Source organism: Patagioenas fasciata, chromosome 1 (assembly GCF_037038585.1).
Source record: "Patagioenas fasciata isolate bPatFas1 chromosome 1, bPatFas1.hap1, whole genome shotgun sequence".
Lineage (NCBI taxonomy): Eukaryota > Metazoa > Chordata > Aves > Columbiformes > Columbidae > Patagioenas > Patagioenas fasciata.
In genome coordinates this window covers 169673824-169692045 of record NC_092520.1, presented here as the reverse complement: position 1 = coordinate 169692045, position 18222 = coordinate 169673824, and the positions used below count along the sequence as shown (strand labels likewise).

General features: G+C 53.5%; 1 protein-coding gene across 1 annotated transcript; it reads right to left on the bottom strand.

The window, feature by feature from the left end:
* Positions 1-9199: 9199 nt before the first annotated feature.
* On the bottom strand, positions 9200-15484 carry LOC136100144 (uncharacterized). Its single transcript, XM_071804069.1, has 14 exons — positions 15279-15484; positions 14937-15051; positions 14519-14692; positions 14325-14431; positions 13681-13815; positions 12614-12762; positions 12240-12458; positions 11772-12140; positions 11586-11653; positions 11376-11453; positions 10379-10531; positions 10060-10229; positions 9791-9878; positions 9200-9232 (listed from the first exon to the last, which is right to left on the bottom strand). The coding sequence occupies exons 1-14, from the start codon at positions 15482-15484 to the stop codon at positions 9200-9202; spliced, it is 2064 nt and encodes a 687-aa protein (XP_071660170.1).
* Positions 15485-18222: the final 2738 nt, after the last annotated feature.

The window sequence follows — 18222 nt, the reverse complement described above, 5'->3', positions numbered from 1 at the left end:
ACAAAAGAGACTTGACTTTAATTTATTGCCAATTAAAATAGATTTGCATAGCGAGAAACAAAGGCAAAGAAATGTAAACCACCACTTTCCCCCCCAACCCTTCTTCCCAGGCTCAACTTGCCACCTTCATTCCTATCCCCTCCAGCTCCCACTGGCAGCAGCAGCCGCCATGTTGGGCAATGGGGCTTGTGGTCAGTCCATAATAGCTCCTCACAGAGGCCCCTGCAGCCCCCCACTGCCACAACCTTGACAATTACACACAATATAGACTTATAAAAATTGTTGTTCAAGGCAACTAGGAAGGGATTTTAATGTAGTCTATGCTTGCAATTGCCTGTCGAGAAGAAAAAATCTGCTTTGCTCCCTAATAGCCACAGCAGTGGCTGCACTGCTGGCTCTATGCTGGCATTTTTTCCTTCTCATCCCCTCCTGGCTGCATCATTTAACCCCCAGTTGCTTCCTTATTAAATCAAATTCCATAATAATTCATTATTTAAAGGTGGGGGGTTAGCTTTAATTGCTTTAAACCAGTTCTAGTTTTAAATTAGGTTCGGAAGTGCTACTACCTACTATCTAATTAAAAAATGATAATGTTTAATTTACTTTAAAGTCAACAAAAGCACCAAGCACAGCCGAAATGCAATTTGAGCCATACTGAGCAGTGTACATGGAAAGGACTCTTTCAACCTTTTCATCTTGATAGATTATTTGACGTTAAGAACAAAGTTTCCCCTAGCACTGTTGAAGAGCTTAATTACTAAAGCTCATCTATACATACCCTATGGGCACAAACCTGGGTATAGCAATTACTTCTTATTAGTTTCAGCCTCTCCTTCTTTTTAATGTGTTTTTTACTTATTTCATTCCTCTTTGTCCTGTGAATTTTTTAGATTGCAGCCTAAACACTTCAGGAGGTACAGCTGGGAATGAGATTCTCTGTTCAGGGGACAGACAGGAATGCGGTGACTCTTCTGCAGGCCCTGTGCTGAAGAGAGAGGCCTTAGAGCTGGTTTGTCCTTTTGTTGTCAGTTGGAACAGAAATACTGAGGGAGGAGGCAATTTTGAGCAGCTTTCTGTGCAGCAATACTGCACAGAAAGGCAGGAAAATGGGCTTGTCGTCCTGCCCTGGCTGGGCTGAAGCAAGCCTAGGACTCAGTAACATTGTTTGGGAAATATCATCGGCCCTGTTTTTGGAGAGGACAGAAACCCAGTCATCCTGCTTTAATCAATCAGCAGAAACCACAAATGCCAGAATTTAAATGCAGAATGTCACTGACATCTCTTGAAACACTGCTTCTCCAAGGTAGATTGCATAAGGCATGTACAGGAAATAAAGACTATGCAGAAGAATCAGAAGTCTTCTGCAGGGCTCTCTATATATGCTTCTGCAGTTCAGTCCTTTTGTCAGCAACCTCAGTCACTTAGGGAAGCTGATCTTTGCTGATATCTGCCTCAGTACCCAAGCTCAGTTGCTTTCCAGCCTAAATGACATTTTAAATGCCAATGATGTGGCTGAGTGTTGCAGCAGATGGTGTCTTCAGCCAAGTGCAGCTGAAGCACTGACAAGAATGCACTAAATGTCCAGTTAACATGGACAAGACAGCTGAAGACATCGTTTCAGGCTGTGGTGCACCTGCCTAGGACCACAAGGCTCAACCACCAAAAAAGAAGCCGAAAGCAAGCTTTCTCGTGCCAAAGCTGGTGGCAGCAGTTGCCCGCTCAAAGCCTGGGGCTGGCTAGGCACCATCCTTAGCAGATCTGTTTGAGCCAGGAGGTATCTCCTCAGCTGTGACAATGAACCTGCACAAACGGACTCTGCCTCCCTCCTGCCTCCAGCTGTGCCCTGTCATTCTGCAACTCCATGTCCTGCTCAAGGAAGCTCGACAACAGCCAGGCAAGAGGAAAGGAGCCGCCTCTGCTTGCACGAAGGCCCGCGGAGCTCCACAGAAGGGTCACTACGGGGAGCAGGCTGGCAGAGCAGGGCAGAGTGGCGCATCCGCTGGCTCCTGTCCCAGCTGGGGCGGGCCTCCGGTAAGGGCGGCGCTGTGGAGCCGGCCTGTCCCTAGGGTTTTGCGATGGTGTTGGCCCTTACTGGCTCTTCCAGCCAGAGCATGCGTATCTTCGCTATGGGCACTGCCCGCCTCTTACTGCTTGTTGGCATCCCGTGAGTGGATGTAGGATTTCTTCTGCCACCAGCGCTGCTGCAGCCAGGTCTCCACGGGCGGCCGCGCTGTGCAGCCCGCCCCGGCCCTTCTCCCGGAGCTCCGAGGTCCCGGCGGTGCTGGGCGCGGAAGCGCTGTCGGACGGCGGCCGCTCCCGCACCCTCCTGAGCAGTGCCATGAAGCTCTGCATGCTTCGCGGCAACTGGGCACAGCCCGTTCCGGGGTGAGCAGCTGCAGGAGGCGCCTGGCGGACTTTGCCAAGTCCCGGAGAGCAAGGGGAGTGGGCGCGGAGAGGGCAAGAGAAGCCCAGAACCGAGCCCCTGGCGGTCAAGGATAGAGAGCACGGAGAGGGCGAGAGCAGCCCAGAACCGAGCCCCGGCCGAGCTAGGGTAGAGGGCGTTGAGAAGGCGAGAAGGGCCGAGAAGAGGCGAGTCCCGAGCTGGGTCGCAGCTCCCGACGCTCCGAGCCACACACGCACTGCCGGCGCCTGCAGGGGGCGGCGTAAGAGCGGCAGCTCGGGGCGTCACAGCGGGTGGGGCGAGCGGGCTGCGGCTCCGTCTCTGGGGCTGGGGCTCCCGCGGGGCCGGGCGGCCGGGAAATGCGTTTGCGAATGTGCCGTTTGCACAGCTGCGGTTCAGGAGCCCAATTCGCTGCCGTGTGCAGACTGTTGAAGGATGCGTCCGTCTGCGTCGGACGCGGTTCTGGAGGAGAATATGGCGGGGGTGGCCACAGACGGGGCTGCTGAGGAAGCGCTGAGCGCGCAGCAAAGCTTCACCCTGTCCCACTGTTGCTAGACAGCCCAAAAGACCTGACCGTGAGGCTTACGCAAAAGTTCATGTTCCACTAACAAGAAATGAGAAGTCCAGCAGTAATTAAGTTCCAATTGTAGAGCCAAGCCTATGGCGGAATTGAGAAGTCAACCATGGACAAAGGCCTGCTGAGCTCCACGGATCTGTCACTGTAGGGAGCAGGCTGGCAGAGCTGGGCAGAACTGGGCAGAGCGGAGCATCTGCCCGCTCCACCATAAGGGTGGCTCGTGAAGGGATGGGTAGCTGGAGACTGCGGCAGTGGCTCTAGCACCCTGGCCTCAGCAGCTCCCTGTTATCCCTCAGCGCATGGTCGTGAAGCCGGTGATGTGGGTCCCCAAAAGTGGAGCTGCAGGCAGCCAGCGCTTGTCTTGGGTGGGCAGGGACCTCGGGAGCTCTCTCACCCAGCTCTCACTGTCACTCGCAGTGACACCCCCTCGGGACTAATGTGAATGCGCACCATGCTGGTTTGAGTCGCGTGTTTGCATGGCCAGATTTCCTCCAGTGAGCTCTTCTGCAAGGCTGCTCAGCTCCTGTGACCCAGAGGAGAATGTGCCTCAGCTGCTCTCTGCATGGTGCTGGGCACTTGAGGAGCGTGACCCCTGCCCAGAAACCAAGGGGGCAGAAGAGGCTCAGAAGGACAGCAAGGCAAGAGCTGGGGAGCTGCAGGCCTGCTCTATGGGCTGAAGTGCTGGCAGACCAGCCTGAGTCCTGCTGGTTGACTCCTTTTTGCCGGCGCGGTAGGGTAGCTGCGCCCCGGCAGGCTGCAAGCAGCCAAGTGCACTTCTGTGGGAATCTCGAGGTCCGTTGCCACCTGGCTTCCGCCTCCTTGCCTGCCTTGCGTCATCAGATTGTGTTGTGCTGCAACAGTTGGCTCTGACTGTGTTCAGTGCCACCTGAAGCCAAAACCCCAAGCAAGCCTGACCTTAGAAACTGAAGGGCAGGTAGATTTGCAGTCTGCTCCATTTTGCATGCAAGAGGGGGTGGGCTATTGAGAGGGAGGCCCAGATCTGTCTAGGAAAATGTGCCATTTACAGCATATGTGCTGTTCAGGAGCCCTATTTGCCTACCCCTTAGGAACAAAAAGTTGAAGGATGCGTCCCCCTGTGCAGTAAAATGCAGTAGGAGTGGACACAGAGGGGCTTGTTGACGGCCGCTGTACAGATAGAAAACCACTTGGTCTGGATACGCCATTCTTTCAATTCCTGCAGCTGTCAAACCACAGCAAGAATCCTCAGCAGCCAGCTTAGGTTTGGTAAAAAGGAGTGGCCTGCTTTGACTCTCATGACAACTCTCACAAGCCATGTTACTTCTTCATCTTTTCTACTGACCCCTCTCCTACATCTGCAGTGATTTCCTACAGCCTTTCTTCAGTGCTGTCACAACACTCGTCCTCACTCTCCAGGACTCCAGACACTCATTTGATGAAGGATCCGGGAAGGACAGCAGTTGTCCCAGAGCAAGAGCTGTCAAGTACTGCTGGGCCTTGTGTGCCTCCCACAGGATATTCTCCTGTCCTTTTGCAGCCCGCATATTGCTGCAGCTGCTTAGGAAGGCTACATACAGAAAGGAAGGAAATGCATTTGGTAAAGATACTGATAACAGGAACAAAAATCTTTTTGAAACTCCTAGGCATAATGTAACAAGACTAGGCCTGGTGTACCAACGCTAAGCATAACGCAGCATACACCTAACAGAGAAACAATAGCTCTATAGAGACTGGACATGAGGCAAAGTAGGATGTCCTTGGCTTGCGGGCTGTGAAAGTGGAAAATTCCACTAAATGAAGAGCGGGGTACATGACTTCTGTTGAGTAGCAGCACAAAATGACAATATGTTTGCTGAAGAAATTAGGTCAAGAGGCTGACACCGGGGCAGGGAGCCACACCAGCTGCAAAGACCATCGGGGAGCACTAGAGACCCCCGATGAAGACTCTCGAATACCAAAGATGGACTTCCAGGAATGGGTGGGGTTATGTAAATAATTTATGTGTAATGCATTAACTAAGGTAGAGACAAATGAATATGCAACAGGTAAGTGTAATAAATACCAAAAAGTGCAAATCACACGCACACTTGATTAGAGGAGCAATCCTGTGAGCGTCTGGCGTATTGTAATAAAAGTGCTTGCTTTTTAACACTTTCAAAACAGTGCGAAAGAGTCTTTTTCAGACAAATTTCGGTATCAATACCCCACACTTGCATGCACCGTGTACTGGAAGAGCAACAACCATTCATGAGCCATCCTACACATCTTCACAGCCAGCTGATAAAGAGCAAGGCACACACATGCACACGGAGAACTTACTGCACTTCTGCTGGAGACCGAAGCGCCCACTGCAGGCATGTTCACAGTGCAGGTGCTACTTTCTAAGCACCGCAGGGTTTATCTGGGTTGTGTAGCCGCCTCGCCTCGTGCTAACGGGAGCTGGGGCCTCTCTCCTCTGTGAAGGAGCGATCCACTTTTGTCTGGAGCGCTGAGGTGGAGGCAGCAGTCCCACGTCTGTGGGAGAGAGAGAGCTGGCAGCAGCTTGGGGTGGACAGGATAGCAAGCAAACAAAAGATTCCCTTGCACTTGATTGCTGTGCTCTCGTCAGCTGTTGCTGCCAAACATGGAGGGTGGCTGGGGCAGGGATGTGCCCAGAGAGTCTCCTGCGTGGAGGAAAGACCCATGTGTACCCTTTCAATGGGTGCTCCTAGGACCGACACTCGCACACTGCGGGGAACCAGTGCAAGACATGCAGGGATGAACAATATTGCATTTGGTCAGATGGGCTGCGTTCCCTGACGCGACCTGCTGCCAACTAGAGAAGAGATGCTGAGTCAGGCTTTTTGTAATGCCGGTGCTGGAGTTCAGAAGCTACATCCCGCCTAGCAGCGACCTGGTGGTGGACAGGAGGAGGGAGGGCCAGATCCGTTCTGGTGCTGTCTAGTGCTCTCTGTCACTGGAGCTGTCTCTCTCCCTACACACTCCCAACATCAGGGCAAGTGCTGTGCTCAGCTGTTGCAGAGGGGTTGAGCGGACTGCTAAGCAGCCAGATTGCATCTCCCTACACATCACCACAGAAGTTACTGCTGCTTATGTTCTTGGCCTTTATGGGGAGTTCACAGGACTGTTCCTGGGTGGAGGTCCCATTCCCAGTTATGTGAAGAGTGGGTGCAGTTTCCATTTTGAATATACCTTTGGCATCTTCTAAAGGCTGTTTTTTGTTTTAGAGCCCAGAGATCCCTTAACATTCACCAATGTGAAAGGTTCTTGCCTGGAGGGGAAATGGAACATAATTTCAGTCTGGTTTTGCCAAGTGTGCTTCGGCGTCTTTGTGAAGGTTGGCTTCTCAAAGTTGTAATGCCTAGCTGTCTGTCTGCTTGCACTTGAAGTGATGAGGACTGGGCCAGGTGAACCTCCGGAGCTGGCTACTTCTGCTGCTGCCCAGCCAGACCTGGAGCACGATGGTTCTTCTGCACTTGCAGGTCTCAAAGTGGGGGTTAGAAATTAAGATTCCCTTGACTAACCCTATGGCTGTTCTTCACTGGCAGCCAGCATCTCCAGGCACAAAGATGGCAACAACATTCTCAGACACCAACTCATGTTCTTATAAGAGCCACAACGCAGGAGTTTAGATAACCACTCTCAGCCTTGGCACAGAGTATCTATCCCATGAAGAATAAAAACCAGCGTTTACCGATGTTCAGTACAACCAGGTGCCTCCTGTTTCATGGCTGTGAATTAAAGAATGTTTGTCCCATCATCTCCCTCAACCGGTCCTAATCAGACTTGTGCTCCAGGCCCCTCACCAGCTTCATCACCCTCCTCTGCGCTCTCTCTAGTACTTCAATGTCCTTCTTCGGATGAGGGTCCCAAAACTGAACACAGGGTTCAAGGTGGGGCCCCGCCAGTGCCGAGTACAGCAGCACAATCACTCTTCTAGTCCCGCTGGCCACACTATTCCTGATACGAGTCAGGATGCTGTTGGCCTTTTGGCCACCTGGGCTCACTGCTGGCTTGTGTTCAGCCAGCTGTCAATCAACACCCCCAAGACATTTTCCACCAGGCAGTTTGCAGCCACTCTTCCCTGAGCCTGTAGCACTGCCCAGGGTTGTTGTGACCCAAGTGCAGGACCTGTCACTTGGCCTTGTTGATCCTCATGCAGTTGGCCTCAGCCCAACGGTCCAGCCAGTCCAGACCCCTCTGTAGAGCCTTCCTACCCTTCAGCAAACCAACACTCCCACCCAACTTGGTATCATCTGCAGACTTACTAAGGGTGCACTCAAGCCCCTTGTCCAGATGATTGATAAAAGACATTAAACAGAACTGGCCCCGATACTGGGCCCTGGGGAACACCACTCGTGACCGGCCGCTGACTGGATTTGGCTCCATTCACCACAACTCTTTGGGCCCGGCCTTCCAGCCAGTTCTTTATCCGTTGCGGAGCACACCCATGCAGGCCGTGAGCTGCCAGCTTCTCCAGGAGATTGCTGTGGGATACGGTGTCAAAGGCCTTACTGAAGTCTAAGTACACAACATCCACAGCCTTTCCTTCATCTACCAAGTGGGTCACCTCGTCGTAGAAGGAGTTCAGGTTGATCAAACAGGACCTGTCTTTCATAAACACCCGTTGACTGGGCCAGACCGCACGGTTCTCTTGTACGTGCCGGAAGGAGAAGGGAGGAGGCCTTGTCCTTTCCTACCCGACCTGTGCTGCACTGCTGACTCCTGCACGCTGTGCCACCCCTGGGGAGCACACAGAGAACATTTGGGTACCCACCACCGCCTCGCATTTCTAGGTCTTACAAGTTCGGGCTTCTAATTTTGAGATGTTTCCTGCTAAGGCTGGTGCTGGGAAGCAGCCGGGGAATTGCAAGGATGATTGTTTTGGATACAGTTGGAAGTCATCAGCCCAGCAAGCTGGGGTATATATTTTCCACAGCTGTGATGTATTCAGTGTGAAACCTGTGGGGTTTATTCTTCTATTATTATTTGTGTGGGGCTTATTATTCTTCTGGCAACTGAGAGGGAGAGAGGGAACAGATCCTTGCTTGGCTAGGAGGTTAAAACAGCTGCAAGTCTAAAGGTTCTCCCTTCAGGTGGCGTTCGCGAAGGATGTACACAAGTGGGTACTTTGAGGTGGGGGGACAGTGGCAGCATTTACATGGCACTTCAGGTTGCTCATGCAAATCCCACAGTAAATGCTGGGTTATGCCAGGGAAGGCCCACGTCAGTGGGAGAGGTCAGAGTGACGCGTGTCAGCTGGGAAATGCCCAGCAGGGATTTCCTCCCAGAGTCCTGCTGAGCTTTGAACCCCACCCTCCACTCCCAAACAGACCAGGGCCCACACACCAGAGTCAATGAAGGTTCTTGCTTCCAACCGAATTTCAGCGTGGAGTCCAGGAAGGGGAGCGCTTTGCTGCACGTGGTGTTCCCAGCTGCCAGCGGGACCACGACCGTGACCACGCTCAGCCCACAGAGGATCTCAGTGGCCCTGGAGACGTCTCTTTGCTGAAGAGCCAAAACCAGGTCCGGCCCTTTCCTTTCCTTGTTTCTGAGTCACCTGAATCCATTTCATTTCCTTGACACTGCTCTCTCACCACCCTCACAACAGAAAAGCATTTTCCTTTGGCGGAGGTGCCATTCCCCCGTCCCAGCTTGTGCCCACTTCTTCGCACCTTTCCCCTCGGTGGCCTACACATCCATCAGATCCCTCTGGGAACTGCAAAGGTTCCATGGCTACCAGAAGCTCAACGAACACCTTCTGCCCAGACCACCAGGAGGATTGCTCTAGGAAGGCAGGAAGAGTCTGGTAACTGATTATTAGCAGTAGCTCAGCGCTAGTCCCTGATCAGAGCACAATCATGGCTCAGGGCTCCCGAGAGGAAAAGGACACGGATGTGTGTTCGCTCCTGGAGACGTCTGCACGACTGATATTCCTTCAGAGCAAGGGCAGAGAGAGACGTGCTAAGCGCCTGCGAGGGTTGAGATCCTGAGTGTACCTCCAGCGATAGGACTGTCCTCATCCAAAGCCGCGAGGTCCCAAGCACTCCAATCGGGCAGCAAAACGAAGACACGGACTAGACAACACAGTTTATTAAACAGCACGCTGCAACAGTACAACTGGCACTGGATGCAGGGCAATGGCTGCACAGGATGGAATGTCAAGGTTTGTAGGCTTCATTCCTCTCTCTTGTGACCACTCTGTTTTCTGGCACCAGCACTTCCTCTGCTCTGGCCTCTTCTCAGTGCTCATGGCGCTGGAGGCTCAGCAGTGACTGCGGAAGGGTTAGCGTGGGGTGTTAGTTTATGCAGCAGGCTGGGCCAAAGCTGGCACTGGAAACTGGATTCTGGAAGTACAGCGCTAATGGAAGGGCACCAGAGCGGAGGCAACTGAAGAACTCCTGTCACAGTCTGACGATGCCACTCAGGCCTTCAGGATGAAGCCCTCGGCACCACCAGGGCCCAAGGAACATCTGCAGCTGAAGGTACCCAGTGCCTCTACGGCACAACTGTCTGAAGTGCTGCCTGAGGTCTCAACCTCACAGGCGTTCTAAAGCAGAAAATACCGAAGCCAGTCCCTGACTGCCAAGTCCTTCACAGAGGCGGCATTAGGTGGGACTGAAGTAGGACTGGCTATAGGCTCATGGGGCAACTCTCAAAGCCAGAAGGCTGGGAAACGGGGCAGCAGGACTTCGAGGGCAGCCTCAAAGTAGTCAGTAGAAGAGAGAAAATGGTCTCTCCCAGGCTCTCTGGGAAAACCTTCAAATTTCCCCACCCGAAGATGGAACTGGGCTCTGGTAGCTCACGAAAAGGGAAGGTTCTGATGAGCTTACTGAGGCTTGCAGGTCTTGCTGAAGGGCTTCCACGGTCTTGGCTTGTTGCTGGGCTGTGGCTGCCAGCCTGGCCATTCCAACTTGGAGCCTGAAAAAGAAGTGCAGGTCTTATCACACAAGTCCACATGAGCACAAATCCCAAAGGAAGAGTGTGATAGAACCTCATCTAAAACAAAAGCATCTTTGAAAACCATGTGATGCAGGAAGACAGTCCAGTTTTCCCACAATCGCAGAAAGCAAAGCCTTGCCCCACTGCGTGACTTCCTTACTGCTGCAGGCGTTCTTCCAGCTGTGGGGCAGCCGCAGTTCCAGAAGATTTGACCAGAGGTCTCTGCATGTTCTTGGAAGCTGTTAGCTCCTTCTCCTTATTCTTCACAGCACTCTCCAGGGACTCGCCATAACGCTCGTTCCGGATAAGCCGCTCTTTCAATTCCTGCAGCTGTCAAACCAAAGCAAGAATCTCCAGGAGTCAGCTTAGGTTTGATAAAAAAGGAGTGGACCCCAACTAAGGCTCCGTTCCTCACTCTGGTTTGCAACAGAGAAGGCCTGGGCCCCTGCCAAGAGGCAAGAGACAGGCTTTCTCCCTACCTGAGCTTTAGAACTGTCCAGTTCCTTCTGCAGCTGCAGTTTCTGTTCCTGCAGCTCCCTGCTGTTGCGCTTCTCAGCTTCAAGCGAAGCTTCTGCCAGGGAGCACTTTCTGAGAGCGCTGGCAAGCTCCTGCTGCAGCCACCTGACCCGTTCCTAAAGAAATGGTGCTCCATGAGCAGGGAGAAGCCAGGAAGAAGATGACAACAGGACACATGGGATCACATCATTAGATTGATCTTCAGCACGGCCAGCAGCTGGAGGGAGGTGATTCTCCTCTTCTGCTCTGCTCTGCTCTGCTCTGCTCTTGTGAGCCCCACCTGGACTACTGCCTCCAGCTCTTGGGTCCCCAGCAGAAGGAAGACACGGGCCTGTTTGAGTGGGTCCAGAGGAGGGCCACAGAAATGATCAGAGGGTTGGAACAAGGGTGGTGGGACACTGGAGCAGGCTGCCCAGAGAAGCTGTGGGTGCCCCATGCCTGGCATTGTTGAAAGTCAGGCTGGACAGCGTGTTGAGCAAGCTGATCTAGTGGAAGATGACCCTGCCCACAGCAGGGGGTTGGACTAAATGATCTTTAGAGGACCTGTCCAACCCAAACCATTCTCTGCTTCTATGACTCAGTGAATTCAAAGACGAGAGATTTTGGCCACCACCAGCAGGCATCTGCTGGCACCTTTCTCAGCTGAGCACATCCAAACGACCGGCAGCTCAGCATGATACTTTCTCTTCCCTGATACACAGAAAGGGCTTCCGTATTTTCCTCCTCGGAACAGAGGCTGAGCGTCTGTGCCACTAGCTTTTTTCTAACCGACTGTTTTCCCTCTTGATGCAGCACTTCTGCTTCACAACGGGAACAAAATGAGGTCTGAAATAGACTTCAGGTCCCAATTCAAAAACTGCCTCTCAGCAGCACTCCAAAAGGAACTTCAGTAGCACAAACAGGTCTCCTTAAACTGACGGGCTTGATTTACAGATATGGGCATCAGGCCCTAAGAGTCACCTGAGTGTCGCCTTGGCCATCGGTTTGTGTTGAAGCCTCCTTCTTGAGCGGAAGCTCTTCTCTCCCCAGTGCAAAATCCTGAGCGAGCAAGAACACAGACCGACAGACAGTGAGGAGAGGAATCCGCAGCAACGCTGCAGCATCGCACTGCCTTGCAGCAGCTGGGCTTAAGAAGCGCAACAATTCCGCTAGCTCAGGAAGACAAAGCACCTCATCCAAAGAAGAGAAGTCAAAATCTTCTTCTTCTTCTTGTGCTGCTCCTGCTGCTGGCAACACACCTGCAAAGAGGGAAGAAGCGCCACGCTGCTGTGAGTGCTTATTTCACTCTGCTTTTCCCCATCCGCTTCACTCCAGAGAAGCTTACAAAGGGAACCATTTAGTCCGTCAGGAAATTACCATTGTGGCGCTCCTCTGCAACAGGATGCGCACACACTCCTTGTTGTTTTGCACCTGGAAGCAGCACGGCATCCAGCAGCGCCATTGGACCTTCGGAATCCGTCTGTGGAAATGAAAAGACGTGAGTCGGAAGTGGCACAGACTCCTTCTGGACCCGTCTCCACGCACAAAGCTCCCGTTTCAGCCAACATGCGTAATGTGGTACGGAAAGATCAAAAATGCCAAACACAGCCAGCGTGTTAGGCATCTGTGTCAGTCCCTTTTGCCAAATATGCAGTAATAGTACAAGAAGAGCGAGCCTTACGTTGTTCCAGGAAAGGTTCAGATGGGATATGAGAGAAATTTTGTCACTGAAACGGTTACCAAGCACTGGAACAGTCTGGCCAGGGATGTGGCTGTGTCACCGTTCCTGGTGGTATTTAGGGGACGTGTACATGTTGTCCTTAAGGACGTGGTTTAATTGGGGACTTGGCAGTGCCAGGCGTGCAGTTGGACTCGATGATCTTAAGGGTCTATTTCGACCTAAGTGATGCTGGGATTCCAAGCCTGAGTCAGAAGCAGCAGCAGAAGGAAAAGAGCCAAAAAGTAAGCACGCCCAGTCGGACCCCACCTTCAGAGAAGATACCTCAAAATCAGACAGGGAATCAAAGTCTTCCTCTTGCTCTGCTCCAGCTTCTGGCAAGACACCTTCAAAGGAAATAAGAGGCACCATGCAGCTGTGAGTGCTTCTTTTACCGTGCCCTCTCCCAGCCCGCGGGCCCTGCATTTAACACAGGGCTCTCATTCTCCTTCAGGCCACAGCGATTTGTCCTCATCAGCTCCTCCACGGTGGGGGATCCTACCTCCTCCAGTCTGCGCAGCTGCTCCCACGGGAGAGGCAGCAGTCATCCCGGAGGAAGAGATCTCAGGTACTGCTGCACCTCCTGCGCCTCCTACAGAGCATTCTCCTGCCCTTTTACTTCTGCCGTATTCCTGCAGTGCCTTAGAAAAACTGCATACGAAAAGGAAGGCAATGAAATTGCTGACCGCACCCCCACACTTGCATACGCTCTCTACTGGAAGCGCAACAGCCATTCAGGAGCCATTGTTCACATATTCAGAGCCAGGTGCAATTGGCAACACACACACACACACACAGAACTGACTGCAGTCCTATCGCAGACTGAAGTACTCACTACAGGCATGTTCACAGTCCAGGTGCCTGTTCTTGTTGATGGGGTAACTCACCCCTGCTGGCTACAGTCTCATGTTATAAACCCCCCTCTCCATTTTGGGGGCCAGTGAGACTGGCATCTAACTACAAGGCTTCTACCTCAGCGGGATGCTACACTAATGCTGCAGCCACTCTTCACGCCAAGCTGGGGTAACGTCTCCTGAAACTCCTTCTGGACTTCAAAGGGTTTCAGAAATTCCCGTCCTTATTCTGAGGCCCTGAGAGTGTAGAGAGCTCCTAAGCGGGATGTCAAGAGGCCAACAAAGATTGTGGTCGCATTCCAAGCACTGCAGGGGTTAATTACATTGCACAGGTGCCATCTTCTAACAGCCCTGGCTGTTAGAGGGTCAGTTTGGCCTCTGGAGAGAGACCACTTTCAGGGTTGCTTCAAAAGCGCAAGTACAAACAAAACAAAAAACCCCCAAAGAAACTAGAAAATAGTAAAAACGTGCTGCAGGCCAAGGCTGCTATGCAAAATGGTGCACTAGCACAAGACTGATACTGTGCCAGAAGCCTGCTGCGAAGGAACCAAGCTCTTGTTTTGCTAGGGCAATCCCCAAAAATGCTTTGTTCCTAAAGGGGTTTTTACTCCACAGTTTACCATCGCTAGGAGAAAGGGCTATTTCCTTCAGCCTGGCTGTTAAGGACATGTAGCTGACCATGCAGCTGCTCTTAACAAGGATGTAAAACACTTACCCAGGAGTAAAGTGATCCAGATAACCCATATTTGTGAAGCCGTCCTGGTCTCGATGAGAAAGAACAGCACCGTGCTGAAGCAGAAGCCGTACTACATTCGTATTCCCGGCATAACCAGCAATCTGAAGAGGGGTCCTAGAGCGTCCAGGAAGTGATGGGAAATACATCAGCTTCTGCAGACATTGCCTTGCCATTACTTGAGCCCTTCTTTGCTCCTCAAACAATTCATTTCCCCTCCTACTGGCAGAGCAAAATTACAGCAAAACACGTGGACGCGTCGGAAAATGGAGGGTGGTGGGACCTCAGGAGGTCTCCAGGCCAAGAGTCTCTCTCCCCAAAGCAGAGTCAGGAGGTCTGTGTGTGTCTGTGTTTCTGTGTGCACGCGTGCGCACGCTCACAGGCGCGCGCGTGTGTGTGCGTGTGCGTGTTGGCACCACAGCCAACGCTTTCTTGCAGTCCTCGGTGCAGAGATCATCCCCTGAGGCAAGAGAGCAGGCGAGCGCGGGTCTGCTTTCACAAGCGGCACAGAAGGAGCTCCTTCTGGGCAGCTCCTGGTTCTTTTTCAAAGCTCATTCCTACGGCTCCCATCCAGCCCATCTGAACAACGCTCGGCAGTCCCACGCACGCTTGTGACAAAACTTCACCTTTGCTGAATATCTCGAGCGTTCACGTCGGCTCCGTTTTGAAGGAGGAACTCGACCATCTCTTCACGGCGCTCGATGATAGCAACGGCAAGTGGAGTGTATCCTAACTGAAAGGAGAAATCGTCTCCCTTAGAAGAACGCAGGAAAGTCAGGCGAGTTTGGGGAAGAGAAGCTTACCCAAAGCCCAAGCTTACGTCATTCCGAGCATCAATCTGGGCATTGTGCTCGAGCAAGAGCTCCACCATCGCTTTGCTGGGCATGAGGGCAGCCATGTGAAGGGCAGTGTTGCCGCCGGCACCTTTGTGGTCGGCGTCGGCACCGTGCTCCAGCAGAGCAGTCACGCAGTCCTTGTGCTGGTGCTGTACTGCCTGGAAAAGGCCACAAGGGAGGAGCAACTTCCAACGTGTACGTTCCTCTCTGTCAGAACACCTGCATCTTTGCAACACCGGAAAGTACCAGCGTCTTCAAAGATTAGGCAACATATGCCCCTTCCCCGCTGACTGCAACGTACCTGTGCCTACGCAGGCCTGCGTAAAGAATCACGCAAGGCAGGTATCGCTCAGTGCATAACTGACAAGCCCCACGTACAGCAGCGTAACGTATTCCACGTACCAGCATCAGTGGTGTTTTCTTATACATGCCATGCGGGTTCAGCTTGCACTTCTTTCCCGCCAGGAAGCGAACGACATCTGCATGGCCGTTCGCACAAGCAAGATGCAGAGGCGTCCTAGAAATTAAATACGGGCAGTTAACACGGACAAGACATGGTTCCAGGCTGTGGTGCCTACCACCCAGGGGCACAACGCTCAACTGCCAAAAAAGCAGCCAACAGCAAGCTTTCTCGTGCCAGAGCCGGTGGCAGCAGTTGCCCACCCAAAGCCTGGGCCTGGCTAGGCACCGTCCTCAGCACATCTGTCTGAGCCAGGAGGCATCTCCTCAGCTGTGACAATGAACCTGCACAAACGGACTCCTGTGCCCAGGCACTGCTCCCTGCCTCCAGCCAGGCCTGCCCAGCCAGCCAGCACAGCAAAGGGTACGGCGTCTTGGCAGCCTGGAGCCTCTGGAGGCGCAAGCCGCCTCTGCTTGCATGAAGGCCCGCGGAGCTCCACAGAAGGGTCACTACGGGGAGCAGGCTGGCAGAGCAGGGCAGAGTGGCGCATCCGCTGGCTCCTGTCCCAGCTGGGGCGGGCCTCCGGTAAGGGCAGCGCTGTGGAGCCAGCCTGTCCCTAGGGTGCTTGCGATGGTGCTGGGCTTCGCTGGCTCTTCCGGCCTGAGCACGCGGATCTTCGCTATGGGCACTGCCCGCCTCTTACTGCTTGTTGGCATCCCGCGAGTTGATGCGGAATCTCTTCCACCACCAGATTCCTTGCAGCCGCGCCAGGTCTCCGCGGGCGGCCGCGCTGTGCAGCCCGCCCCGGCCCTTCTCCCGGAGCGCCGAGGTCCCGGCGGTGCTGGGCGCGGAAGCGCTGTCGGACGGCGGCCGCTCCCGCACCCTCCTGAGCAGTGCCATGAAGCTCTGCATGCTTCGCGGCGACGAGGGCACAGCCCGCTCCGGGGTGAGCAGCTGCAGGAGGCGCCTGGCGGAATCTGCCGAGCCCCGGAGAGCAAGGGGCCTGTGTGGGGAGAGGTCTAAAAGAGTCCAGAACCAAGTCCCTGGCGGACAAGGCTACGGAGAGGGTGAGAGCAGCCCAGAACCGAGCCCCGGGTGAGCAAGGCTAGAGGGCACGGAGAGGGCGAGAGCCGCCCAGAACCGAGCCCCGGGCGAGCTAGGGTAGAGGGCGTTGAGAAGGCGGGACGGGCCGAGATGAGGCGAGTCCCGAGCTGGGTCGCAGCTCCCGACGCTCCGAGCCACACACGCACTGCCGATCCCGCTTTGGCGGCGACAGCACTGAGCGCCGGCGCCTGCAGGGGGCGGCGTAAGAGCGGCAGCTCGGGGCGTCACAGCGGGAGGGCCGGGGGCATCACAGCGGGCGGGGTGACGCCGGCCCGGGGCGAGCGGGCTGCGGCTCCGGCGCTGGGGCTGGGGCTCCCGCGGGGCCGGGCGGCCGGGCAATGCGTTTGCCAAAGTGCCGTTTGCACAGCTGCGGTTCAGGAGCCCAATTCGCTGCCGTGTGCAGACTGTTGAACGATGCGTCTGTCAGTGACACCCCTCTCGGGGCTGCTGGGAACGTCCTGAGGAGAAGCTGCTAAATTAATGGATACTGTGATTAAGTTCCGTACCCATCGTTACTGAGGTAGCCGTCATTAACCAAGTGACATGAGATAAATGCTTCCTGACCACCTGCAAAAGGAGGGGCCATTTTTCCAGTTTTGGACCCTTCTGCATGGCAAGAGGGAGACAGAAGATTAAGTGATACATTGCTTAGAAGCAGAGTGCTTAGTTGATATGTAACTAATAACTACTAGTTTTATTGTAAGTAAGAAACTAAACAATTATAACTAACATCATCCATTACTTCCTAGTATACTGTATTGTATGTCAAAATTTTCAGGAATTGGAATGCATATGTAATAATTGTGTGCATACAAGCAACACAAGAGCATCCAGTCTTTGGAGCACTTTTGGAGGATGATCTCCAGTGTTCCCCAGCACGAACAAAATAAAGATTGTCAACAGTACAACTGACTCTGCTGTTCAGTTTATTTCTCTGTTTCAGTAGACGGTGCTGGTTTGAGGCGCGTGCTTGCCAAGTGTGCTTTGGTGTCGTTGTGAAGGTTGGCTTCTCAAAGTTGTAATGCCTAGCTGTCTGTCTGCTTGCACTTGAAGTGATGAGGACTGGGCCAGGTGAACCTCCGGAGCTGGCTGCTTCTGCTGCTGCCCAGCCAGACCTGGAGCACGATGGTTCTTCTGCACTTGCAGGTCTCAAAGTGGTGGTTAGAAATCAAGATTCCCTTGACTAACCCTATGGCTGTTCTTCACTGGTAGCCAGCATCTCCAGGCACAAAGATGGCAACAACGTTCTCAGACACCAACTCATGTTCTTATAAGAGCCACAACGCAGGAGTTTAGATAACCACTCTCAGCCTTGGCACAGAGTATCTATCCCATGAAGAATAAAAACCAGCGTTTACCGATGTTCAGTACAACCAGGTGCCTCCTGTTTCATGGCTGTGAATTAAAGAAAGTTTGTCCCATCATCTCCCTCAACCGGTCCTCATCAGACTTGTGCTCCAGGCCCCTCACCAGCTTCATCACCCTCCTCTGCGCTCTCTCTAGTACTTCAATGTCCTTCTTCGGATGAGGGTCCCAAAACTGAACACAGGGTTCAAGGTGGGGCCCCGCCAGTGCCGAGTACAGCGGCACAATCACTCTTCTAGTCCCGCTGGCCACACTATTCCTGATACGAGTCAGGATGCTGTTGGCCTTTTGGCCACCTGGGCTCACTGCTGGCTCGTGTTCAGCCGGCTGTCAATCAACACCCCCAAGACATTTTCCACCAGGCAGTTTGCAGCCACTCTTCCCTGAGCCTGTAGCACTGCTCGGGGTTGTTGTGACCCAAGTGCAGGACCTGGCACTTGGCCTTGTTGATCCTCATGCAGTTGGCCTCAGCCCAACGGTCCAGTCGGTCCAGATCCCTCTGTAGAGCCTTCCTACCCTTCAGCAAACCAACACTCCCACCCAACTTGGTGTCATCTGCAAACTTACTAAGGGTGCACTCAAGCCCCTTGTCCAGATGATTGATAAAAGACATTAAACAGAACTGGCCCTGATACTGGGCCCTGGGGAACACCACTCGTGACCGGCCGCTGACTGGATTTGGCTCCATTCACCACAACTCTTTGGGCCCGGCCTTCCAGCCAGTTCTTTATCCGTTGCGGAGCACACCCATGCAGGCCGTGAGCTGCCAGCTTCTCCAGGAGATTGCTGTGGGATACGGTGTCAAAGGCCTTACTGAAG

Excerpts from the sequence above, each read along its gene's own strand:
- LOC136100144 (XM_071804069.1), bottom strand. The coding sequence starts at position 15,484 with ATGCGCCACTCTGCCCTGCTCTGCCAGCCTGCTCCCCGTAGTGACCCT. Across the intron at positions 12,763-13,680 it reads CTGGATCACTTTACTCCTGG|TTTTTCTAAGGCACTGCAGG; the intron begins GTAAGTGTTTTA and ends TTTCGTATGCAG. Across the intron at positions 9,879-10,059 it reads CTGGAAGAACGCCTGCAGCA|GCTCCAAGTTGGAATGGCCA; the intron begins GTAAGGAAGTCA and ends CTTCTTTTTCAG.